At 42.0% G+C, this 26,682-nt stretch overlaps 2 protein-coding genes across 5 annotated transcripts in view; both read right to left on the reverse strand.

Moving 5' to 3' along the window:
- The window catches only part of SDK1 (sidekick cell adhesion molecule 1), a 646,825-nt gene that overhangs the window by 277,944 nt on the left and 342,199 nt on the right, over window positions 1–26,682 (reverse strand). For 3 of the 4 annotated variants that reach the window (XM_073361954.1, XM_073361952.1, XM_073361953.1), the window contains exon 6: window positions 814–947. The exons of the other annotated variant lie outside the window; for it this stretch is intronic. In XM_073361954.1, coding sequence (XP_073218055.1) covers window positions 814–947 — 134 coding nt within the window. The remainder of the gene's footprint in view (window positions 1–813; window positions 948–26,682) is intronic. 4 annotated transcript variants of the gene reach the window in all.
- On the reverse strand, window positions 22,213–24,642 carry LOC140917861 (uncharacterized). The gene is made up of 2 exons (XM_073361385.1): window positions 23,782–24,642; window positions 22,213–23,205 (listed from the first exon to the last, which is right to left on the reverse strand). The coding sequence occupies exons 1-2, from the start codon at window positions 24,362–24,364 to the stop codon at window positions 22,664–22,666; spliced, it is 1,125 nt and encodes a 374-aa protein (XP_073217486.1). The 5' UTR covers window positions 24,365–24,642; the 3' UTR covers window positions 22,213–22,663.

A 26,682-nucleotide genomic window follows, 5' to 3' on the forward strand; every position in this document is an offset into this window, starting at 1 on the left:
TAACAACCACCACCATCTCTTGGGACCCCAGGCCTTCTTTGTCCTAATCCTGAGAGATGTACTCACCAGCTCATAAAGAAACCGCTAACTGCAATGCCCTAAATAGCCTAATACTGGTACAAGTTGCCAGGTCTCAGAGTGGCTAACATGACCATTTTCTATGCCTGTGTTTCTCCAGCCATGAGATTGAAAGTGAGAGTCAACACCAAAGACAAAGGCTGCATTTACTATCCTTGCTGTTCTTCTGTCTCCCCTTTTGTGGCTTTATGTCTTGGTTTTGTCTTCTAGGAAATGGGATTGGACTTTAACAGCAGCAACAGCAGAAGCTCTGGCTCATCTCAACTAACTTCTTCTCTTTTCCCTAAAAGGACAGTAATTATCTTTAATACCATTTGAGAGACTGTCAAATATGCAGGGTTTCCTTCTAAAAACTCCCTCTAGCTAAAGGGAAAGAGAACAAGGGGTGTTGATAAAATGAAAGCCTTACTTAATATTTGTTCAAATGCTTTAACTGTTTTTCCCTCTTTTCTGTATCTTTAATAAAACATTAAAAAGGATTATTAATGGTGTGCTTGCCATGGTACCAAGCAGGCTGAGGTCTTTCTATACCAAACCCCAAATCTTGTGTAAAATCAGTTAATGTTGGACTCCCACTGACTTTACTGGGAGTTGAGTGTGCTCCATACCTCCCAAGAGAAGCATAGCTCCTTTCAGGATTTCTTTGTTAGTAAATTCTTTTCAGCATGCCGATCTTTGGGAACATTTTCAGTGACCTCAATACCAAAGCAATTTTGGTGAGATTTCAATACTCACTCACTACACTCAGATAAAGAAATGGACTCGTCTTGTTCTCTCCATTTTTTTCATTGACTGCTTGCACATAGTAACCGCCTGCATCTGTTGCTTCTGCTGCAAGGATCACCAACTGATTCTCCAGTGTTATAGCTCTGTTTAGGAAAACAAAGCATCATGTTAAAACAGGAACAATGATAGTAACTAAGCTTAAGCTGAACAGAACCTGGCAGCACTACACAATATTCAAAGGTCATTCAAACAGAGATGCGTGGAACTCAACAGCAAGACTTTATCTTCAAACACAACCACAGGAAGGATTCAAGAACTTTTGGGTCTGTGATGTTTGAGCCTTTTCTCTTTCTCTTCCTTGTTTAAGATGCTTCCAGTAATATAGAAGACTACAATAAGTGATATATAAAAAATAAACAGTTATTTAAGGAATGATGAGAGAAAGAGTTAGAACAGGTAACCCATATAGTTATGGTCAATGCTCCTGGCAAACACCATTTTGCTGCAAATCCAGTTTGACTGAAAACCTTCTCAGAAAGTAGGAAGATCAGCACTCTGGGAATAAGAGCACCCAGTTCAGTTAAAAATCAGAGGCAATAGAATTTCAGGAGATAAATATATTTATGGCCTGCGTAATTATCTCAGGTACAGATACAAAAAGAGCAAGAGACTAATTAACATGCTCAGCTGAAGAAACATGTATATAGAGGTAGCAAAGAGCAAAACTATTTAATCTAAACCAGGTATGAAAGCACAGCACTGTTCTGTAGTAGGTGGTGGTGTAGTCCTAGGGGAGTCAATAAATGTCATGGTCTAATATAATTTACTCTTTCTTAGAGCTGCTACATAACCATTGTCTTCATAAACTCCCTTGTAAGACAGTGCTAATCATTTGTACTGCAGTAAGATCAGTATGTTTGCATTTTACGTGTGCTGTATAATCTTTTGAGTGTATTAGATAAAATATAAATCAAATATGTAAAAATTTAAGTGCTTGGAATAAATATATTCTCTCCATTGAATCTGTTCCTTTCCACAAGTTAAGTTCTCCTTACCTGGTTTGTAATGACAACACAGACCAAACACGAGCGCTGCTATCACTAATGGTTCAAGGCAGCCGTATTAACTATTCAGAATGCCACATTCACAAATTATAAAAGATGAGGAACTCTGATTTGACCATATAACAGGAGCACAATATTCTGCCACCTAGAAGATTAAACTTCATGTTCAGAATTGGGTCTTTTTTTGGATTTCCAGGGTTGGAGCCATTAAGAGGCACTGACATGATACGGTCTTAGTGTGGATAGGGCAGTGTTTTTCAACAACCAGTCTGTAGACTAGTGCCAGTCCCTGAGATCTCCCTGACACAGTTTAGGAAGGCAGCAAGCTGGTGCCTGGTATCAAAAAGGTTGAGAAACACTGGAATAGAGGGTTTAGGAGGACATGAGAAGCTCAAAGATAAAATGAAAATTAAATAGGAACCCCATAGCATTATAGTGGCAGAGTTGTGTGTCAGGCAGCAGTCATTTTTATGTTGACTTTGATAAAGGCACAGTCTAGTGATCTGAATATGGAACTTGAAGTAAGAAACTCCTAACATTGGGCCCAAATCTTCCACCCATAGTCACAGTACTCTGAGTAGTCCACTAGGCTCAAGGGTACCTTTAAATCATAGCCCTGAATATGGGTTGGGGGCACAATTTCTGACCAGACTCAGAGGGAAGTAACTTTGTTGACCCCCACTGCGTGCCCCAACAGTTCTGGCTAGCCCATACGGGTGGGGATACATATTTATGCTCTCTTTCTGACCCTCTCTGTCCACTTGGTCATAAAGCAATATCATGCATACAGTCTTCTGCTCTTTCAGCTATGCTAGAACTGCTATCTGGACTGGTCCTGTGCAGCTTCAGAGGGTATGTTTAGTGGGAGTGGAAGGATCTTACTCCCCTGTGCAGCTATGTAGGACAAGACACACTCTAGTTCATTGAAAGTAATGGGGGCTCATTGTGGAATAAGGTATAATTCAGCAGAAATAAGAGTGGTAGAATGGAACCCTTTGTTATCTTGGCCAAATTACTTCATCCTTCTGTGTCTTGATTTCCTCACTTGTAACATTGGAATAATAATATTTATCTCACTACTTCACAAGGTTCACAGACTGAAGAAGTTAGAGGGCATATTAAAATAAAAATCTTAATCTAAACCTCCTAGCACTAACAGTTTCACAGATTTTTTAAGAAGCTATGTATATAGGCACTGACAGAGGAATGTGTATTCCACCCACCCCATAAACTGGCTGTAGAAGAGAGCTTTAAATAAATTAGAAAACTATACTGTAATTGTTAGCAAAAGAGCAGTTGCCAAAGATATGAAATGGGACTTTACAATTGTTAACAAACGGGTTTTTTTTTTAATCAATGGTTATCTCATAACAGAAGCCCAATATTTCAAAGGCATTGATGAACTAACTACTGAATCCTATCATAATGAATACATTGCTGTTAGAAAAAAAGATTTCACAGCTGAGGGTTTGAGTCTGCAGAGATGTGTGCATGTGCTTAACCTGATGTATTGGTAGTAGTCCCATTGACTAGGAAAGTGAAATAAGCAAAAAAATTTTTAAAGGATACAAGCCTGAGTTCCCAACAGTATCATCTAACATGTTCTCTTTACAATATTATGCTTTCAGTAAATCCCCTGGGAAAACCTATCATTTTAGAAATACTCTCTGAGATGCCATCAAGGGACCTGGATTTTTCTTATTATCGATTATGTAACAAAATTGTGAACAAATGCAAAAAATTCTGTTCCATCTATGTTAAAGGAACATTCGCAGGTGTAAATGATTGATTATGTTAGATGGAAAAAGTTTACATACTAACATTACTCAAATAGCCTGTGAACATTTTGAGTTATTCTCACTCCAATAGATCAGTAAGGAGTTTTCCTTTTATAGTGTTTTTGCATGGTCTGGTTCCATTAATATTAACTCACAATTATTTTATTTTTGGAGAAATGTTCTTCTTCATAAAAGGGACAGCAATGGAAGGAACATGTATTCCCAACTGCTGTATGCTGAACAACGAGGAACAAAATAACTGTGGGAAGACTGTTTAAATAGAAGCTATGTTTGTTATATTTTATCCATGACATTTTGACTTTATAATCAGAAGACAGATAACAGTAACCATTTGTAAAGATACCCATAATTATTGACAGCTCAACCTCCTGATAAAGACAGAGAGCCAGATCCTCAGCTGGTGTAACTTGGAGCAGTGTCGTTGCATAGAATTGAGTTACACCAATCTACACTAGCTGCATATATGGCCCATTGTATCACATTTGAAAGTTTGTATTAAAAAAAGATATAGGAAATATCCCTGTGGGTCAATTTTTCCATGTTGAATGGAACTGTATTAGCTTAATTGACTTGGAAATTGAATCAAAGGAAATGTTTCATAGATTTACAGAATGAGGATATAAAATGTAATCAATACTGCATTTAATAAAGCAAACAGGATAAAGAGAAATTTCCTATTAAATAATAATGATAGCATCTTTAAATACCATGCATATTATATTTGTTCCTATTGCAGTTATTCCAAAAAGATACAGCAATAAGGAACATTATTTTTAAATACTGGAATACATTTCAGGCAGATCCAACACCAGCTACAGTTGTAGCCAAAAGCCTTATAGGTGATGCAGCACTTTTGGAAAGAGTGATGCATAATTACCTTGCTGTTATTGATTTAACTAGTGTAAGTGATTGGTTGAGAATTCCCAAAATAGTGGGTAATAAGCATATAGCCACTCTTCAGGAATGAAAGGCAAGGGAAATTTTAAGATAAATTTACTAAGGGATTTTTTTAACATTTAACAAAATATCTCAAAGAAATCTTCAGATTACTAAACTGTTGGATTTTTGCATAGAAAATTGCAACCAATGGATAGACACAGTAATTTTTAATGTAAGGGACTAATTTTCAGAAAGTCATATTTTGCTAGACTGTTAGTTAACAGATTGGTGGATAAACAGATGTTGGAAATCTAAATCATTGCAGTAATAAAACCAAAACCACAGAATAACCTGATTCAGCCTCTGCTTAAAACAGAACCATCTGTTCAAGCTCCAGAATGCAATATTTTAGTAAAAAGGCCTTTGATAAAGCCTCTTTTCCAATGCTATCATCCAGCTAATACAAACATCAAAACCCTCTTTACAAGACATTAATTCCAGAAAATCTGTATTTCTTTTTAAAACTTTTGTTTATATAATGTAACCAGAGCTGATCCTTCTCCACAAGGACTGATACCCCGCCAGTAACAATGATTTTACTAAGAAATGCAAGAGATTATAGCGTAATGATGATGTAAATACTAAAGGATTCCCAGAGGGATTTTTGGCCTCAGAACATATGCAGTAATATCATATATAAATATACATTATCTGGCTATAAATATATATAAATCCTGGCTCCACTGAAGACAATGGGAATTTTTTTCAAATTTCAGTGGAGCAAGAATTTCACCATGTTTTCCTCCAAAATTTCCTTGGCACTTTTGGTAATTATTAATGACAGAAGAAAAATATATGTTTAAATAAAACTAAGAGCTCACCTTCATCAGCACTCAATCCTATACTAAAGTATTATGAAGTTGGCTATATTATAACATACCTGTAGCAACAGAGTATGAGGGGTCCTGGACAGATCTCATTCTTGAGCAGAACAAAATATTCAGATTTCAGGTACTTAATACTGCAAAACAGCTGTGTACTTATTAAGTACACACACAAACACACATGTTTAATACTGCATAAATCAATTAATACAGTGTACTAAACAGAACATAAACCAAATTCTAACTTCTGGACATTTCTGCTTAAAGGCCTTCTGGACAGTCATTAGCTGACAGCCTGTTTTTTTATTTCTAGGGTTTTTGTAGCCAGTCAAGATTTCTCATGAAGATTTGTTTTTAAAGAGAGAGTATCCTCTTTTTTACTTTCACACTTAAAAGAAATATGCAATTCATACGTATACGGTGGAACAGCCATTTCCCAAAACTCAGTCAAAACGGTCCAAACAAAACCAATTAGCTGACCTACAGTAAAGAAAAGGAACCAAAAATAGTGTTGGCATTGGTAAGATACTAGTGGCCAATCGGGACAGATTAGCTGTAAACACAGTGAGATGGAGACTTCTCCAGTTTACTTAACCCCTCCACCAATGAGGCTGCCTTGGTCCTGCCTCTGTCTCAGTCCACAAATTACATGGAGACCCTCTTGCTGGTTCAACACCCTGTGCAATTTATTTACAGTTGTGTGTTATTTACACTACCTTCACAGCATACCTAAGACCTTCCCCCCCAAGCAGAGGAGAGAGATGGCTAATGGGTTAACTGCAATATACCAATCATTTACAGTGTTTGTTTTCCCCCAGAATTTTCCAGTGCACATTAGGAACCACCAAGACAATCTGGGGAAGAAAATTGAAGCAGGTTGTCCACTGGTTGTTTCTATTGTTTGATCTCTGTTCTTACAGAGCCTGTAAAATACAGGAAATAAGGCAACAGAAGACAGGCAATACTTGGCTGCTCTCCTATGCCATTCATCTTTATCCTCCTACAGGATATAAAGGGAGTTAAAAACTCCTTGAGGCACTATTTGCACATATCCCTCCCCAGCCTGCAGCTCTGCACCCAAGGATGAGTTGATGCATAAAAAGACTGTGTTTTTTTTCAATCATGTTAGCAAAATTGAGTTAGTTTAACACAATTGAAAACTTTCATTGAAGTACAGGCTAACATGTCTTAAGACCTTTTAGCTGGTTGTCTGCTAGCCTAGGGGGCCAACCTGCCAAATGCAGAGTTGAAGCTGGGCAGCTCTGACTGCCTCAGCAGAAAGGAAATCAGAGAGACGGCCCTGGCTGTTGCTTTGACTTACACTTCCCCCTATACTCATCATGAGCTCCACTCCCCATGGCAATACTGTTTTAAAGGGAATGTTACTAATAAAATAGCAGAGCCTTCTTGGTATACTGATCATGCCTATATCTCCAGTGGCATCTGCTCCTGTCCCTCTACTCCCTATTAAGTATTTCTAGAGATTGGGGTTCCTGGACTGACAGCCCAGTATTACGAACCCCAAGCATTCAAAAAAGATGAGACAAGGCCCCAAAAATCAGGGGATTGGCCTAAAAATATAAGTGTTGGATTTTTTGTCTTTGTTTTTTAAAAACGTTTTTAGCATGCACTCGGGAGAAGTTTTCAAACTTTCCTTTGCAGCCAAGATGGTTTTCTAAAAAAACCTCTGAAAGTTGAGATTCTCATGTAATCACATGATTCCAGGCACTGTGGCTTTAAAAAAGCCACCAAATATTGTAAGACTTTGATAAAATCATGAGAGCTGTCAACAATGAAAGACCCTCCCTGCTCCTGCCACCTGGAAGGAGCCCTAAGGGTTCTCTCTCAGGTACTACAGCAAGACGTAAGGCTCATTCCTTCTTTGGGAATGGGGGGTTCTCAGGAGGTGTTCCCCAAAATACTTATTTCAAATATATTTTTTAAATTATGCCCATGTTAGTTAGCACCCCAGATATTGCCTTTTTTTGCAAAGTGAGGGGCAAGATAAAATTGAGTGTAACTACCTTTTAAAAAGGGGGAAATAGACAACTGAGGCAGGGCTGCCTTCCCACTGCAAATAGCGTGGATGAAGAAGAAGAAGCATCCTCAGGGACTTCACAGAGTGATACCTTAAATACAGGATGATGACAGCATTGCAGAATTGTGAAGGAGGTGCTGTGCAGTGAAAGAGAAAGCTCCTCTTCACAGCAAATGTCTTCTATAATAAACTAATGAATACAGAAAATGCCAAGCGACATAAGTTAGGTTTTGTTTAAATGTTCTTTATCTTTCAAGCTTGCCCTGAATTTTAGTTTTTCTTTAAAGAGACATAATCATCCCTCTCCCCCCAGAAAAGAAATTTTTGTTAATTTTTTAATTATTGTTAAGTAACAAGCGCTCAGTCCAGCCGACATCAGTACCTGTAATGGCTATGCTTGAATCACAGTATGCAAGTGGTATCTATCTGAAGCACGGTGTAGTGATAACTGTTCTCCTGGGCATGCTATTGTAACAGTGTTCCTCAAACTAGAAGAACACATCCCAAACTTTAAAGCTAAACCAGAAAACTCCGTCAAGAATGGAAGCCAGAAATTCTGGGGAAAAGTCAATTTTCTTTTCAAGTCTTTTTTCTTTTATAAAATTGTTACTGTAATCAAGGTATGTGTGCGTCAACAGAATATTTGATTTCTGCTCTCTCTCCAGTTTATCATACAATCAACCCATTGAACTCCACTTGAAACATCACTATCTGTTGCTATGGACATAGCTAGCAACCAGTAGAGAGAGGAATAGTGGAAATACTTATATATAAATGGATTATTTAAACACAATCTGGCTGCTGGGAAGTATTCACAGGTCACTGATCTATAAAGCTAACTGACTACACTAAAGATGAGCAAGAGGCTATTTGTATTAGTTTGAGATTTGGCGGGCCGATTTTAAGATACAAATACAAGTAAATATTGCCTCACTATGAAGCATTTTCTTGTACTGAATAAAAGAGAGTTCTCTGTTCATTTTTTACATTGGCTTTTTACCTCCTCTATTGTGAAAGGAATATTTTTGGTGTTATCAAATAGCACCTACCTTTCTGCTACAGCAGATCACTATAATGTAGTGTTATTATAGTTTGTAGTTTGGTTTTAAAGATCTCCTGCTGGAAGAGTCTTATATGCAGTGGTGCAAGTAAGCAGGTTCAGTTAGTTACGCCGTACCATTAAGGTATTTATTGCCGGTACACTGTACCGGAAAGACACATTTTCAGAACCGCAGGGCTCTCCTGAGAACCACAGTGGTGAAAGGAGCAGAATGTGGGGGCGATGGGCAGCCCCACGCCAGCAGCTCCTCCGGCATGTCTGTACCGCCCCCAGCCTTCCACGCAGCTGCATCTGACAATCTGAATTAGCCTGCAGAAGAGAAGAATGAGGGGGGATTTGATAGCTGCTTTCAACTACCTGAAAGGGGGTTCCAAAGAGGATGGCTCTAGACTGTTCTCAATGGTAGCAGATGACAGAACGAGGAGTAATGGTCTCAAGTTGCAGTGGGGGAGGTTTAGATTGGATATTAGGAAAAACTTTTTCACTAAGAGGGTGGTGAAACACTGGAATGCGTTACCTAGGGAGGTGGTAGAATCTCCTTCCTTAGAGGTTTTTAAGGTCAGGCTTGACAAAGCCCTGGCTGGGATGATTTAACTGGGAATTGGTCCTGCTTTGAGCAGGGGGTTGGACTAGATGACCTTCTGGGGTCCCTTCCAACCCTGATATTCTATGATTCTATGATCTCCTGTCTGGGGTTTGTACAGCCCTGCTGGAGGACAGGGCTGAGGGAGGGACATGGGGCGGTACAGCCACACCGGAGGACCTGGCAGCATTGCTGTGGTTCCCGGGAAAGTCCTGCAGTTCAGAAATTGGTATCCGGCACAGCGGGAAGACAGAGCCTGCCCCAGGAAAAGTGGGATGGGGAGGGGATGTGTAGAGCATGGGGGCCCTGGGCTGGGGGTGGAGTGGGGAGGAGTCATGTGGGGGGGGTCACATAAGGAGGCCACGTGCCCCCTCTTTAACTGGTGCCCCTCCTTATGTCCCTCCCATGAGTCACCTATGCGTACCGGTAAGAATTAAAATCTACTTGCACCGCTACTTATATGTTTCTAGCACTGTTTCATTGATAGCTATTCCTGAAAATAATTACAAAAGTGAGCCATGACAATGAACTGTATTGAACAAAAACAAATTATCAGTGGCATGCCTCTTGCCTCAGGGCATCACAATGAACAGATGATGGATTAAGTGACAATGACAGAGATGAATCTTCAACTCCCTAATAATTTATTTACCAGATAAATTTAGAAGTGCCATAACATTGCTAATCTTGATGCCCCTATGTCTATTTACTGCCAATTCTGCATCTGCCATTGGCATTGCTTCTGCCATTTTACATTTGTTTCTGTAACTCTCCCCTGAACACACTGTTTCTGCTCTCACAGTGTAATTCAAAGCAGAATCTTATCCATGGCTTTTCAAGAATGTTTGGTTTTAACCATTTGTACCACAGTATTTGAAGCATCTATACTTTTTGTAGTCACAGGTTCAAATCCCGACAAACACAATTCAGCTATATCTTTCTAATAGATGTTGCCCAATTTTCTTGGCTAAAAATCTATTCCTCCTTCAACATCCACACAACAAGTTGGGCAGTGTTTTGTGCCAGCTATCCTCACTTACAGGATGGGCAACTTTATCCTGGGAAGCAGTGGCTCTGAAAAGGCCTTGGGTATTGTGGTGGATAATCAGCTGGACATGAGCTCTCAATACAATGCTGTTGCCAAAAGGCTAATGAGATACTTGGATATATAAACAGGGGAATCTCGAGTAGGAGTAAAGGTTATATTATCTCTGTATTCGGCACTGGTGTGACTGCTACTAGAATACTGTGTCCAGTTCTGGTGAGCACAGTTCAAGAAGGATGTTGAAAACCTGAAGAGGGTTCAGAAAAGAGCCATGAAATTGCCATGATTGGAAAACATGCCTTATGGCGACAAATTCAAGAAGCAAAAAGTTTTTAAAAAGAGAAGGTTAAGGGATGACTTGATCACAGTCTATAAGTATCTACATGGGCAAAAAAATTTGGTAATAGAGAGCTTTTCAGTCTAGCAGACAAAGGTATAACAATGGCTGGAAATTGAAGCTAGACAAATTCAGACTGGAAATAAGATGCAAGTTTTTAACAGTGAGTGTAATTAACCTTTTGGTTCAATTTACCAAGGGTTGTGGTAGACTCTTGATCACTGGAAATTTTTAAAAGATATGATCCAGTTCAAACAGGAGTTAATTCAGGGAAATTCTATGGCCTGTGTAATACAAGAGGACAGACGAGATGGTCACAGTGGTCTCTTCTGGCTTGATAATCTATGAATGTATTAATCTGCCTGCAGACCTCACTTCCGGATGTGACTGCATGTCGAAGAAGGAGTATCCAGTCGTTTGTAGGTCATTCTGGAACCCTTCAAGATAAAAAAGGTGCTATTCTATATGTAAGGTATTAGTAAGTGACCTAGTGGCCTCACTCTTCCTCAGCTCTCAGAAGACAAATGTCCACTTCACAAAAACTACTTCCAAACTTGGCAGTGGTCCTGGCTATCTCAACAGACAAGTGAAGAACTGAATGAAGACAGGAACTAAACTACTTTTCAACTCTATAGTTGGAGAAAAGAATTAGGGCAAATAGATATGGTGGCATGGAGAAGTATGTCCTGCCATAGCCTGTGATGTACCTGAGGACTTTATTCTCCAGGGTTGTCAGTCCAGTAATCCAGCGTTTTCACAAGCACTAGTAATTCTTGCACTGCCAATGATGTATGGCTTTGGGCAAATTATTTAACCTCTCTGTGTATTTGTTCTGCCATTAGTAAAATGGGGTTGACATTTTTACCTCAGGAATGTATTTTGGGGATGAAATTGTTAGTCTGTATAACACTTCAAAGATGTAAAGGATTATATAAATGTTGTTATTATTAGTCTTAATTTTCCTTACTTCTGCTTTTCAGTTTGACTATCAGAAGTTTTGTCATGACTGCAGGCTAAAGACAACTTCTTTTTGCCTGCTCATTTTTAAATTCCTTTAATATCTCTTTAATTATACCCATCCACCCACTCACGGTGTATTTATATTTCAAACACTTGTCTTCCAATAACTAGTGGTTTTGCAATACTTTGCTAACTACAATCCCCCATCTCTCGAATTGAACAATTTTGTATTTACTGTAGATACATATTCAGTAATGTATACGTTTATCTTGGTCCCTGTAAATTCCGTTTCTCTGCTGAAAGACTCTCTTCTGTACTATTGTTTTCAAGCCAGTCCATCATTCACTTTACTTTGAATGGTGCCCTCAATGCAAACACCTCAGAGTGCTTTAATCCAATAACTACAAAACAAATGGTAAAATACAGACGAGTAAACAAATAGGACTTTAACAGAGATTTAAAATGAACTAACAATTCCATATTTATAACACAGGCAAGATATATGTTAAGCAAGATGGCAAGCAAACATGATCTTCAACCATACGGTGATCTTAAAAGTCCTGGGAGAATACAGGGAGAATACAGGAAGCTCTGGGAATGGAGGGGACCACCAAATCACTAAGATATCTGTGACATTCTATGTAATGACTTCTATACAATTAGTAACACTTCATAATCCATTCTTTGTCAAATAGAAAGCCAAGGATCTATAAAGAAGAGCTCTGTGTAAGCTTGTCTCTGTCACAAACAGAAATTGAACCAATAAAAGATAATGTCTGACCCACCTGGGATCTCTACAGTATTTTAGGTATTTAGAAGTATAATGACATGGTACACCATAGTTTGTGTTATAACTTGCTCGCTGCAGAATTCTATAAACCTGAGATTATGTAAAAAGGAGCAGAAATGATACCCGATGAGAGGTCAAATCTTCAAGGCCACAGATCAAGGTTTCCAAACCCTAACAAGTGAATAGAATAAGGTGAAACCTACCAATGTTTAAGAGAGAAAGTAAAATTATATTAAAAAAGATCAGGTTATCCCCTCCTATAGTAACAGAGAAGGACCTGCTGGCAGAGAATTCTCTGGATGTACTACTCCTGGGGGAATTCTGCACCACTGCACAATGCACAATTTTGCAAAAATTAAATGTTTTTTGCAGTTTCCTTTCCCCTACAGAAATGGACTGCAGTGCTGCTGTCCGCCACTGGGGGCCACTGGACCCAGCAGAGCCCAGCTCAGCTCAAACAAAAAAGACACTACCGGGAGAGGGAGAAGGAGCTAAAGGGTACCCAGCAGCTGCAGTTCCCTGCACGCCCTGCGAGAACGAAATGGTGGTGCGTAGGAAACGCCACACAAGCCCTGGACCCAGCATCAGGCTGTTTCACCCTCTGGATCCCTGGGTTCTGAGGGGTAGGGGGGTGAGTGTTTGGGCTGGAAGGGCATGGCTGGGCTCTGGAGGGGGAGGGGACAGGTGCCTGGGCTGGGGGGGGGGCTGCGACTGGGCTCCGGGGGGGGGTGCAAGTATCTGGGCTGGGGGGGGACACAGCTGGGTTCTGGGGGGAAGGAGATGCGGGTACCTAGGCAAGGGCAGACCCCACAACTGAGCTCTGGGAGAAAGGAATGCAGGTATCTGGACAAGGGGGAGCCTGCAGCTGGGCTCAGGGAGGTGAAGAGGTCAAGTATCTGGGCTGGGGGGACCCTGTGGCTGGATTATGTTGGGGGAAGGGGTGTGGGTGAATTGGCTGGGGGGGCATGGCTCAGCTCTGAGGGGGAGGGGTTGTGGGTGTCCAGCCCCCCGGCTGGGCTCTGGGGGGCAGAGAAACAGGAACTGGGTTGTCATAGAGGTTTCTTTAACTCTCTACTCCTCAGGAAATTTTGTTCTGTGTCTGTATTGTTACAGACATACTTACTGACAGTAAATTACCAAAATAATTGAAACTGGCCTAATTATGTAGTGTTATTTTAACAAACAAAATTTACAGAATTTTGAAATATTGTGCGCAGAATTTTTATTTTTCTGGCACAGAGTTCCCCCAGGAGTAATGTACTGATATGGGAAGCATGAAATGGCCTTATGTTTTCAATATCCTTATGATCAGAAGTTCTTCTTCCCACCAGTTGCAATAGTACACATATTAGTATCCATGAAACTTCACTTATGTCAGTGCCTTTTAAAAACAAATGTTCTGAGAGATAGCCTCTTAGAAATTCTGAGATGTAGCCCCATAAAGAGTGCATTTGTATTTGTACCTGAAACCAAAGTGTTGCCTTTGAGTCCATAAACTAAAAGATGAGTTCAATAACCAACAAAAATTTGGATTATGTATGATTAAAACACAGCAGATCATAGGATTTTTTATTTCAGCCTGGGCTGTGTTCCCAAGAACAGAAAGGTAGGTAATCTATCAACTCCGTTTATTTCTAAATTAAATCAATAGATTCGTTGTTTATATGACTTATAGCCTATTTGACTTGTGAGTTAATGACATAAAATTCACTTCAGTTGGACAGTAACAAATACTTGAATTCCTTAGACCAGTATAGCTTGATTATGTTAGAAGAACAAAGCTTTTTCAGTCAATCTTGCCAGCCTCAGGATAGAATGAGAGTGACTTCAGCTTTAAAAGTATCTGTCAAATATATGGGGAGCAAAGAGCTTCAACCCCCTTTGTCACAGCACTATTGAATATTGAGACTGGAAGCACCACAACATATTCCTTAATGTGAAGGGCAATGTGGAACTCAGAGGATGCAAATGAAAGACTGCTTTGTTCAGATATGTTGGGTGATACATAAAAGATATGCTCAGTGAGCAGTCCAGTGGAACACTGATCTGTTGTCATTGGATGCACTTTGGTTTTTCTGGGTTTATGGCTACAGTGTGCCATGTACAGCCTTTTTATCCTCAGCATTGAAAATACTCAGTTATAAGAATTTACAAATCCCAATAAATATGCCTGTGAATTACCAAACTGTCTTATGTTTCTTGAGCTGTGAACAGAATGTGCCCTGTATCACCAATGCACATAACTCTAGATAACAGTCAGACCAAGAAATGAAAGCCTGTGATGCCCCAGAGCCTGTACTACAATCTTTTTCACCCGTGGACACTTCTGTTGCTCAAGTTTTAGGGATTTGCTCCTACAACTCAGCAGAATGTTGCTGGCTGTTAATCCCCTCATCCCGAGAAGAGGTGTAATTGCTGAGTTAATGGTCAGCAAACAGGTCATTACACAAACTAAAAACTATTTCCCCATGCTAATTTTACCCCCTACTGTTACTCACACCTTCTTGTCAACTGTTTGAAATGGGCCATCCTGATTATCACTACAGAAGTTTTTTTCTCCTGTTGATAATAGCCCACCTTAATTGATTTGTCTCATTAGAGTTGGTATGGCAACCCCCATCTTTTCATGTTCTCTGTATATATATATATATATATATGTATATCTTTCTACTGTATTTTCCGCTCCATGCATCTGATGAAGTGGGTTTTAGCCCACGAATGCTTATGCCCAAATACATGTGTTACTCTCTAAGGTGCCACAAGTACTCCTCATTCTTTTTGCCATCACCTTAAATTACTGATTTATATTACCCACTTCACTCTGTACTGAGAATCTCGCCTCACTTACTCACATTTATATAACAGCAGCATCAGGTATCTACTAATGCTGCAACACAATAAAAACATACAAATAGATGCAGGAAAACATTAAAATGTCCTTATCCCTTTGCTGCAGGAATAGAACATGAAAGAGGAGATGGTTTTTCAGTTGAAAATAACAAGATAAATGTATTTATTTCATTTTCTTCTAAACAAACCTTGTAAATGTTGAAAGGATGGTTTGATTATTACTGTAAAGATCAATAATGAAAGGTTACATTACATCTTACTTAGGTTAGATAAAAATAAATTCCACTGCTTCCGAATGCAGCTTAAGAGGAATGCAGACAGCACCTTCTCTTACACTTAGAATTATCCAACTCATATTCTTAGTGATAATATTAGTTCCTGCCTGTTACCTTCTTTTGGGAAGGGGAGGGGAAGAAGAGAGCAGATGAGCTTTGGGCGGTTAGGGGGTTGTTTGAAGGTCAGAAGAAAGAGTTCGGGAAAAATTTCTTTCAGGATGGAGTCTCCATCAAGTATGGGTTGTAGCTGTTTGATGATACCCCACACAGGTTCCAGTGTGGAGTGGTAGGTGACAACTAGGGGTATGCAGTTGGATGGGGTTTTATTTCTGTATTGAAGCAGGTTCTCTCTGGGTATTTGATATGTTTAAGTTCAGTTTTTACCTCAATAAGCTTTCTAAGCAGTCTTGGGGATCACTGACAAAAACCCACATGTAATTTTTTAAAAGACTATCAGAGTGTGTCCTATGCATATGCATGCTAACATATACATGTGCCATGGGAGACGTGTCAGATCTGCTACTTTATAGATCCCTGTTCCGACTGAAGTGCTGAAATTGCTCCTTTAGCTCATCGGACAGCCTGAGTTTTTGAAGCAGCTGTTTTAGATTCAATTCCCCATGCCTCAAACAGGTTAGTAGTGTATGCATGGAACATGGATCGTTATAATCAGAGAATCACATTTCAACAGAGCTTAAGGTATTGCTCCCTAGACAATATTCTGAAAGTGTTCAGTGTAGTACTCTTCACTCAAAAATCATGAGTACAACAAATGTCTTCCCCCCTCACCCCCCAGTCTCTACTCTTTGCCATACATTTGCATATTTCAGAGGAGGAAACTAGAGAGTCATACCCTGGAACAAGCTTTCAGTTTTTCACTCTGTAGAAAGATACAGCCTGTTACCAGTCCAGGTATGAAGAAAAAGTGACAGGAACCAGCAACACAAACACCATCTCAGTGGTGCTACCTTCAGAAGAAGGAGGGCTGGTGGCTTGAAGAAACCCCATGCTTCACTGGCTGAAGGGAACATCATCAACTAAAAAAGCCCTTTAATTCTGGAAGTTTTACTGTAGCTATTTATTACAGAGAGGCAGAATCTCTGCTGCCCCAAGGAGCTTACAGAATGGTCTTCTGTGGTAATTCTTATTGTAAGGATGAAACATACATCCACATAAGAATGGAAATTCACAATTTAGGATCAAATCATCTGCACACAGGCTCAACGAAGCACGCCAGGGTAGCATTAAAGTAGTATGCAAAGACGGCAGTTTAAACCCACAGAGCTGTGAATTTCAATTCTTTTCCTGCTTCCTGAGTCACATCCCTATTCATTTAATGTAGATTAAGCAGTTTCCTAGGAAGGTTTTTACATCTGTAAGAACCTGCCTGCAGATAAAGGGATATGAAAGATTTGCTGCACTGTGGGCCTGATCCTGCATTCCTTGCCCATTGCTAACTCCCATTAACTTCCGAAGGTGTTTGGCTGGGGGCTCAAAGAATGCAGGCTGATGCACTATGGTTGTTACTTTGTGATTAATGGAATTAAACCCTAATTGGATAAAATACTATAAAAACTAGCCAGTTGGTATAAAAGCAGCTTCATTTTAAAACTGTTATTGTTCTACCACACCACTTCTAAAAAATGCAAGGTACCATTCTATGTTGAGAACTAGTACCTGATTGGGAAAAGCAATCTCTCCTGTTCTGCACCCCCTTGTGCTAGAAAATTCTGAACCAGATTTTCCAAATCAACACACACCAAAATTAGGCATGCAACTACCTAAGATGCTTGTAGAAATTGTGTACTTGTGTGTACACATGGCTTATTATGCGTTTAATTGGCCATGTATGTGTGCAGCTACGTGGCTTGTGTATGCACAGTGAGTATTTCTACACATCACCTAGGCTCACATAGTTGTAGGTATGCACAGTGCATGCCTAAGTGCCATTTCCTGTCAACACAACCATGTGACTAACTTTACTTGATGACTACCTCTGTTCTGCTAAATGGTGCCAGCCTTTATAGGCCATTACTCAAATTTTCCTACAAGCACCTTCACACTTTCTCCCATGAGGGGGAGGAAATGTCTGTAAAAATGCACAAAGCCATTACATTATGCTCCTTCAAATCTTAGCTATACCAATTGTGAACAAAACAGCTGAAAATGTCTAGGAGGACAAGCAGTGGGTGTGCCTGCTATTTATTACACTGATCATGTTAGACTCACTGTTACCATGGGCTCGCTCCAGTTTCTTGTATCCACCTATTGTCTCTTGTCATACACTAAGATTATAAATTCTTTGGGACAGGGACTATCTTTTCATTATATGTGTATGCAGTGCCTAGCACAATGGATTTGTGAGACCTCTAGCCACTACGGCAATACTAATATTAAACAATCAACAAGTCATCGAGTTCAATGGGACTAGTCAGATGAATAAAGATACTCATGTGCTTAAATGCTCAGGCCATTCATTAATAAATATGTCCCAATGTCTCTACAAATATTTGCAGAATCTTATAATTTCTTCTAAATTAAAGATTATCTGTAAAATAAGTGTCATCCTGGAGGGAATTTCTATGGTAGTTATGGAAACTAACAATGTTAATGCTAATTAAAAAGCAACTATTTAAATTCTGATTTCACTTTAGTCTTTTAATATATTTAAATCATCTCCGTGCTTCAAGAGCTCTTGGGAGAGAAAAGGCACATGACTATGGAGGAAATAGTATCCTCAAAGCCTGCTCTCCTATTCAAGCTTTGCTTCCAACAGCTAAATAAGTGGCAGGAGAGCAGAAGGTTAAAAACGACGCAGTTCATCTCTGCCAAAACACTATAGAAAAATGAGATTGCCAAATAGCTGACAAGGACTACAGAATCAACGCAGCACCAATCTGCCTAAAAGTTGCAAAGGGCAGAATTCAGGGGTCTGCTTCAAAGCTCCTATCAATTGGTGCGTATAAAACCGTTATTACTGGAGCTACAATCTATGGCCATTATGCTTTGTGATATGCAATGTCATACATATTGAGTGTTGTGTATTATGCATATTAAATAATTATATTCTTCTGTAGCTCTTAATGTCTTAAAATGAGTATTTTGATACATTAACAAGTTATTCATCTATACGTTTTGTGCTATGAGGTTTTGTAGTTGTAATAAACGGATACCACCCTGTGAATCTTGTGCAGATTCAGATCTCAAAGCTCAAAGGTCTGCAACCTGTGCATGCTAACAGCCATTAAGTTCCCCTCCTCAGTTCTTTTCAAAATAATAAACCATAATACCTCAGACAAAACTATGTCCCTATCTCTTAGGGACTGTGGGTGGCTAAGTGAGTTTCTATTGCAACCATGTACTCTATCTTCAAAGACAAAGCACAGATAAATAGTTTTCATATTTCCAAATGTACCAGTTGTAATAGACCCCCCACTGAATGTAGACTAAGGTGGTACAGGAAGGTCTTGACAAAGATTGCTCAATAGTACCAAATTAAAAAAAAAAAAATCTTGTTACAATAAGAGCCATCAGAAAATCTGATTCACAAAGTGACCACGTAGTGCAATACAGCAGATTCTTGCTAAGCTACTTTTCAATAAGCCACAAAACCTGCAACTGCACAATTGCAGTTTACTGAAGCACAGAAGCCACATACACAGTGATGGGTGTGGTGTAAGAACATAGATGAAAGATAATATACACAATGAGATTTTGCTACTGTGCACGGACGGAAGCTTTGATATAGTAAGCATTTGTGATGCACTTCCTTTAGTCTGTGCATCATGCTCTTACCTGGCAGGAACAGAAAATACAACAGCTGGATGTATGTGTTTTGTCTAACACAAAACAAACCAACTGCTGAAATTTGTAAAGCTATTTTAGTTTTCAGTCAGTAAAAGGAATAAATGGTTTCAGCTGTTTCAGAATCTTTCCTGATGAACCTTAAACACTACCAGCGAAACACCACACTTTTTAAAAATCCTGACTTCTTTAAACATGTCAGTCTCAAAACAGAGAAAGTGGTTTCTCTGACTGCTGGTCCATAGTAGCTCCACAGATTGCTTGCTTTTAATATCCACACTCTCTAAAGGCAATTCTTACAAGGTGTTGTTACATGCTGGGAAATCTCTGTATTATTTCTGGTTAATATTGTGCATGTGTCAGTGTTTGTTTATGATGGGGTATTCGCTAGGAATTACATTGGAGTTACATTGTTAAAAGGGATTGTTAAAGGAACCAAGCAGGGCAGGGAAACAGTGACACAGACAAGAGTATTTGAGGAAACAATGGGGAAGCTGTTTATTGGGGAATACCCCCTACCTGACTCCCGCCAGGATAAAAATGGTTTACTCTTCCCAAGACTAAGCCTAGCATCAAAAGTAGGCTAACAAACATTAGAGGACCATGGGCCTAGAAAATGGTGGGGGCTAAGTGAGTGGTCAGAGACTGCTTAGGACATGACAGGCATGCAGAGAGACAGCAGCAGTCTGCTTCTCTGAATACAGAGAGAGGTAACTGCACAGCACTAGATGAAATGCACCAAAGTTGCAAGGAAAGATGAAGGATTAGATAAGGAGAAATATACCATTGTTTTTACCCTTTGTATCTGTGGGTGAATGAATATTTTGTTTTGAAGATGCTGTTTTGAGTTGCTTTAATCAGCTCACTAGTCATAAACTCGCAGAGTAAAAGGGCTTACAGGTGCCACACCCAGTTGGGCCTGTGTCATTAACATGGTTGAGAAATATTGTGCTGCTGCCAAGAGATCCAGTCCCTGAGTGGTTGAATTTCATGGTTCTGCTCAAGCTGGAGTGAAGGTACAAAGGTGTACCCTCCCCCTCGGGAGCACTTGAGAGGTACTAAAAGGGTCTCAAGTACAGTTTATCCTGTAACAATGACACAAGGATCTCGCTTCAGCAGCTGCAAAATGCCTGATTTAGTAACCCCACCTTGGAAAGGGAAAGAGTATACTCCGGGTATGTCTACACTACGAAATTAGGTCGAATTTATAGAAGTCGGTTTTTTTGAAATCGGTTTTATATATTCGAGTGTGTGTGTCCCCACAGAAAATGCTCTAAGTGCATTAAGTGCATTAACTCGGCGGAGCGCTTCCACAGTACCGAGGCAAGCGTCGACTTCTGGAGCGTTGCACTGTGGGTAGCTATCCCACAGTTCCCGCAGTCTCCGCTGCCCATTGGAATTCTGGGTTGATATCCCAATGCCTGATGCGGCAAAAAACATTGTCGCAGGTGGTTCTGGGTACATGTCGTCAGGACCCCGTTCCCACCCTCCCTCCCCCCGTGAAAGCAAGGGCAGACAATCATTTCGCGCCTGTTTTGTCTGCTGCCAGCCAAAGATGTAAAGGATCGATGGAGTGGGTCAGAACAAGACATAGACCAGATTTGTTTTGGACTCATTTTCCTCCTCCCCTGTCTAGATCACACTGCAGTCAGTCACAGAGAAGGCGCAGCGAGGTTAATCTAGCCATGTATCAATCAGAGGCCAGGCTAACCTCCTTGTTCCAATAAGAACGATAACTTTGGTGCACCATTTCTTATTGGAACCCTCCGTGCAGTCCTGCCTGAAATACTCCTTGATGTGCAGGCACACCCTTTGTTGATTTTAGCTCCCTGAAGCCAACCCTGTAAGCCGTGTTGTCAGTCGCCCCTCCCTCCGTCAGAGCAACGGCAGACAATCGTTCCGCGCCTTCTTTCTGTGCGGACGCCATACCAAGGCAAGCATGGAGGCCGCTGAGCTCATTTTGGCAATTAGGAGCACATCAACCACCACACGCATTATCCAGCAGTATATGCAGCACCAGAACATGGCAACGCGATACCGGGCGAGGAGGCGACGTCAGCGCGGTCCCGTGAGTGATCAGGACATGGACACAGATTTCTCTGAAAGCATGGGCCCTGCCAATGCATGCATCATGGTGCTAATGGGGCAGGTTCATGCTGTGGAACGCCGATTCTGGGCTCGGGAAACAAGCACAGACTGGTGGGACCGCATAGTGTTGCAGGTCTGGGACGATTCCCAGTGGCTGCGAAACTTTCGCATGCGTAAGGGCACTTTCATGGAACTTTGTGACTTGCTTTCCCCTGCCCTGAAGCACATGAATACCAGGATGAGAGCAGCCCTCACAGTTGAGAAGCGAGTGGCGATAGCCCTGTGGAAGCTTGCAACGCCAGACAGCTACCGGTCAGTTGGGAATCAATTTGGAGTGGGCAAATCTACTGTGGGGGCTGCTGTGATGCAAGTAGCTCATGCAATCAAAGATCTGCTGATATCAAGGGTAGTGACCCTGGGAAATGTGCAGGTCATAGTGGATGGCTTTGCTGCAATGGGATTCCCTAACTGTGGTGGGGCTATAGACGGAACCCATATCCCTATCTTGGCATCAGAGCACCAAGCCGGCGAGTACATAAACCGCAAGGGGTACTTTTCGATAGTGCTGCAAGCTCTGGTGGATCACAAGGGACGTTTCACCAACATCAACGTGGGATGGCCGGGAAAGGTGCATGACGCTCGCATCTTCAGGAACTCTGGTCTGTTTCAAAAGCTGCAGGAAGGGACTTTCTTCCCAGACCAGAAAATAACTGTTGGGGATGTTGAAATGCCTATATGTATCCTTGGGGACCCAGCCTACCCCTTAATGCCCTGGCTCATGAAGCCGTACACAGGCAGCCTGGACAGTGGTCAGGAGCTGTTCAACTACAGGCTGAGCAAGTGCAGAATGGTGGTAGAATGTGCATTTGGACGTTTAAAGGCGCGCTGGCGCAGTTTACTGACTCGCTTAGACCTCAGCGAAACCAATATTCCCACTGTTATTACTGCTTGCTGTGTGCTCCACAATATCTGTGAGAGTAAGGGGGAGACGTTTATGGCGGGGTGGGAGATTGAGGCAAATCGCCTGGCTGCTGGTTACGCGCAGCCAGACACCAGGGCGGTTAGAAGAGCTCAGGAGGGCGCGGCACGCATCAGAGAAGCTTTGAAAACCAGTTTCATGACTGGCCAGGCTACAGTGTGAAAGTTCTGTTTGTTTCTCCCTGATGAAACCCCCCGCCCCTTGGTTCACTCTACTTCCCTGTAAGCTAACCACCCTCCCCTCCTCCCTTTAATCACCGCTTGCAGAGGCAATAAAGTCATTGCTGCTTCACAGTCATGCATTCGTTATTCATTCATCACACAAATAGGGGGATGACTACCAAGGTATCCCAGGAGGGGTGGTGGAGGAGGGAAGGAAAATGCCACACAGCACATTAAGCACAGCACTTTAAAAGTTTACAACTTTAAAATTTATTGAATGACAGCCTTCTTTTTTTTGGGCAATCCTCTGTTGTGGAGTCGCTGGTTGGCCGGAGGCCCCCCCACCACGTTCTTGGGCGTCTGGGTGTGGAGGCTATGGAACTTGGGGAGGAGGGCGGTTGGTTACAGAGGGGCAGCAGTGGCAGTCTGTGCTCCAGCTGCCTTTGCTGCAGCTCAACCATACACTGGAGCATTCTGGTTTGGTCCTGCAGCAGCCTCAGCATTGAATCCTGCCTCCTCTCATCACGCTGCCACCACATTTGAGCTTCAGCCCTGTCTTCTGCCCGCCACTTACTCTCTTCAGCCCGCCACTTACTCTCTTCAGCTCTCCACCTCTCCTCCCGGTCATTTTGTGCTTTCCTGCACTCTGACATTATTTGCCTCCATGCATTCGTCTGTGCTCTGTCAGTGTGGGAGGACAGCATTAGCTCGGAGAACATTTCATCTCGAGTGCGTTTTTTTTTCTTTCTAAGCTTCACTAGCCTCTGGGAAGGAGAAGATCCTGTGATCATTGAAACACATCCAGCTGGTGGAGAAAAAAAAAGGGACAGCGGTATTTAAAAACACACATTTTATAAAACAGTCGCTACACTCTTTCAGGGTAAACCTTGCTGTTAACATTACATACATAGCACATGTGCTTTCGTTACAAGGTCGCATTTTGCCTCCTCCCACCGCGTGACTACCCCTTCAACCCTCCCCCCTCCCCGTGGCTAACAGCGGGGAACATTTCTGTTCAGCCACAGGCAAACAGCCCAGCAGGAATGTGTCCCTGAAGAAAAGCACCCTATTTCAACCAGGTGACCATGAATTATATCTCACTCTCCTGAGGATAACACAGAGAGAGAAAGAACGGATTTTGGTTGAATGCCAGCAAACATACACTGCAATGCTTTGTTCTACAGTGATTCCTGAGTATGTGTTACTGGCCTGGAGTGATAAAAGTGTCCTACCATGAAGGACGAAATAAGGCTGCCCTCCCCAGAAACCTTTTGCAAAGGCTTTAGGACTACATCTAGGAGAACCGCAAATGCCAGGGCAAAGTAATCCTTTCACATGCTTGCTTTTAAACCATGTATAGCATTTTAAAAGGTACACTCACCAGAGGTCCCTTCTCCGCCTGCTGGGTCCAGGAGGCAGCCTTGGGTGGGTTCGGGGGGTACTGGCTCCAGGTCTAGGGTGAGAAACAGTTCCTGGCTGTCGGGAAAACCGGTTTCTCCGCTTGCTTGCTGTGAGCCATCTACAACCTCCTCCTCCTCCTCATCTTCTTCGTCCCCAAAACCTGCTTCCGTATTGCCTCCATCTCCATTGAAGGAGTCAAACAACACGGCTGGGGTAGTGGTGGCTGAACCCCCTAAAATGGCATGCAGCTCATCATAGAAGCGGCATGTTTGGGGCTCTGACCCAGAGTGGCTGTTCGCCTCTCTGGTTTTCTGGTAGGCTTGCCTCAGCTCCTTCAGTTTCACGCGGCACTGCTTCGGGTCCCTGTTATGGCCTCTGTCCTTCATGCCCTGGGAGATTTTGACAAAGGTTTTGGCATTTCGAAAACTGGAACGGAGTTCTGATAGCACGGATTCCTCTCCCCAAACAGCGATCAGATCCCGTACCTCCCGTTCGGTCCATGCTGGAGCTCTTTTGCGATTCTGGGACTCCATCATGGTCACCTGTGCTGATGAGCTCTGCATGGTCACCTGCAGCTTGCCACGCTGGCCAAACAGGAAATGAGATTCAAAAGTTCGCGGTTCTTTTCCTGTCTACCTGGCCAGTGCATCTGAGTTGAGAGTGCTGTCCAGAGCGGTCAGAATGGAGCACTCTGGGATAGCTCCCGGAGGCCAATAACATCGAATTGTGTCCACAGTACCCCAAATTCGAGCTGGGAACGTCGATTTAAGCGCTAATCCACTTGTCAGGGGTGGAGTAAGGAAATCGATTTTAAGAGCCCTTTAAGTCGAATTAAAGGGCTTCACTGTGTGGACGGGTGCAGGTTTAAATCGATTTAACGCTGCTAAATTCGACCTAAAGTCCTAGTGTAGACCAGGGCCTTGACTCTACACAGCTCAACTGCTACCCAGTTTGTTCTCAGAGAAAACCCCATACTTCTTAAAGTGGAAGTATATTTTACCCTGGCTGAACAGCTAGCTCTCTACAAACAGAAGAGAATTTCATAGAGATCACAACTAAATTCTTACGCTTTATTCTTGAGCTATTGCAAAAATCACCGAGGCAGTGCTATCTAGGAGAGCATTTTATTTACTTATTTGCATCTAACTCCCCAACCAGTGGTAGGATGGCTTTATGATTGTTATTATTAAATATCTGATTATGGACTTAGGTACCCATGGCAAGTTTCAACCTCAATGAAGAGACAAAGTGGGTGAGGTAATATCCTTTACTGGACCAACTTCTGTTGGTGAGAGAGACACGCTTCCAAGCTTACACAGAACTCTGCCCCAAAATGCTTACATGTGTAAAACAAAACAAAATAATAATGACCTGGAGGAAGAGATGTCATTAGGCAAGAGGGAAGGATATTTACACATAATCAAAATGGAAGGCTGCCTTTTTTCACAAGGCATCATACAAATCATGTAAGCCCCTTATGGATTTCTATTACTACTAATTTACATTTTGTTACCTTGGCAGTAGGGTGGCCAGGTGTCCAGTTTCTGACCGGAAAGTCTGATCAAAATCGGGACCTAACCGTGTCCAATCAGATCTACTGACCAGACACTCAAAATCCAGTTACTGCAGGTGGGGAGGCACCAGGTCATCACCTGCACCAGCCCCTACTCAGCTGGGGCCACTTCCTACCTGTGTTGGGCAGCTGCAGCTCCCGGCCCCAGCTGTGCAGGCACGTCCCTCCCGACCTGGGCCATGGGGAGAGAAGAAGGGAAAAGCAGTGAGCGAGGGAGGATGAGGGGAAGAGGAGCAAATGGAGGTGGGGCCTTGGGGCAAGAGGTGAGACAGGGGGCGGGACCTCGGGCAGAAGAGGTGGGAGGAGAGGTCCCAGCACTCTTGCTGAAAGTGTCCAGTTCTTAAATATTACAAAGTTGGCAACCCTACTTGGCAGCCATGTTAGGATTTGACAATCGGTATAAGTTAATGGCAGCATTCACTGCCCTAGAATAGTAGTATCTAACCTGTGGCAACCCAGAAGTCACCTGTGACCCTTGAGCAACTGAAGAAAGTGAATATAAACTGAAAATATGTTCCCTGAGCTGTGCCTTGTATTTTGTAAAGGAAAGTGTTTAAATCAGCACTTTTGAAATGGGGCAATGTCTCTTCAAATGCCTCCTACCACTTCTCCTGCAGCCCCAGGAACAGCTCTGGTCTGAGCAGGAAGTGCAGCTCTGGGCAGCTGCTGTCACTTCGTTGCTGCAGCTGCTCAGCAGTCCCCTGCTGGCTGGCTCTTGCAACAGAGGGACTGGAGGAAAAGAGTAGCTCTGACTTTGGGAACTCCCCTAGACTCAGGCACCTATTGAATGAAGCTTTCCTCTTTCACAACACATTCTGAGCCATTCATAGTAGAGGAAGAGAGAGTAAACAGAGGCAAAGCTGGGAACCAAAAATCAATTATGATTCTCTGCTCTAGCCCCAGAATCCATATGCCAGCTTGGCAGAGCCAGAGTGTAGTGTGCCACTCTCTCCCCACACTCCAGGGACTGCAGGGAAGGAGAGAAGTGTGCACGGAACTCATGGGCTGTTTCTACTCCTGTGAGCTCCCTGAATGGTGCAAAAAGAGTGAAACAACAGGACAAAGAATGTGACCCAAAGTATTAAATGTGGCATCCTGTACGTTTTGAAATAAGGTTTGGGTCTCAGGCTGAAGAGGCTGGACACCACTCTAACATCATAACAAAGATGAAAGACAGTGATTTGGTCATGGCTAGTGATCTGTGTCTAAGCAAATTATATATTGATTATCAGGGCAGTTCTGATGCTTCACCCGTTCTCAAAACATGCTAATTTGTTATTTAAAAAGTAATGTTGAAGCAAGTCAGGG

Source organism: Lepidochelys kempii, chromosome 10 (genome assembly GCF_965140265.1).
Source record: "Lepidochelys kempii isolate rLepKem1 chromosome 10, rLepKem1.hap2, whole genome shotgun sequence".
In the NCBI taxonomy this organism is placed as follows: Eukaryota; Metazoa; Chordata; order Testudines; family Cheloniidae; genus Lepidochelys; species Lepidochelys kempii.

Excerpts from the sequence above, each read along its gene's own strand:
- LOC140917861 (XM_073361385.1), bottom strand. The coding sequence starts at position 24,364 with ATGCAGAGCTCATCAGCACAGGTGACCATGATGGAGTCCCAGAATCGC. Across the intron at positions 23,206-23,781 it reads AGGCGGAGAAGGGACCTCTG|CTGGATGTGTTTCAATGATC; the intron begins GTGAGTGTACCT and ends TTTCTCCACCAG.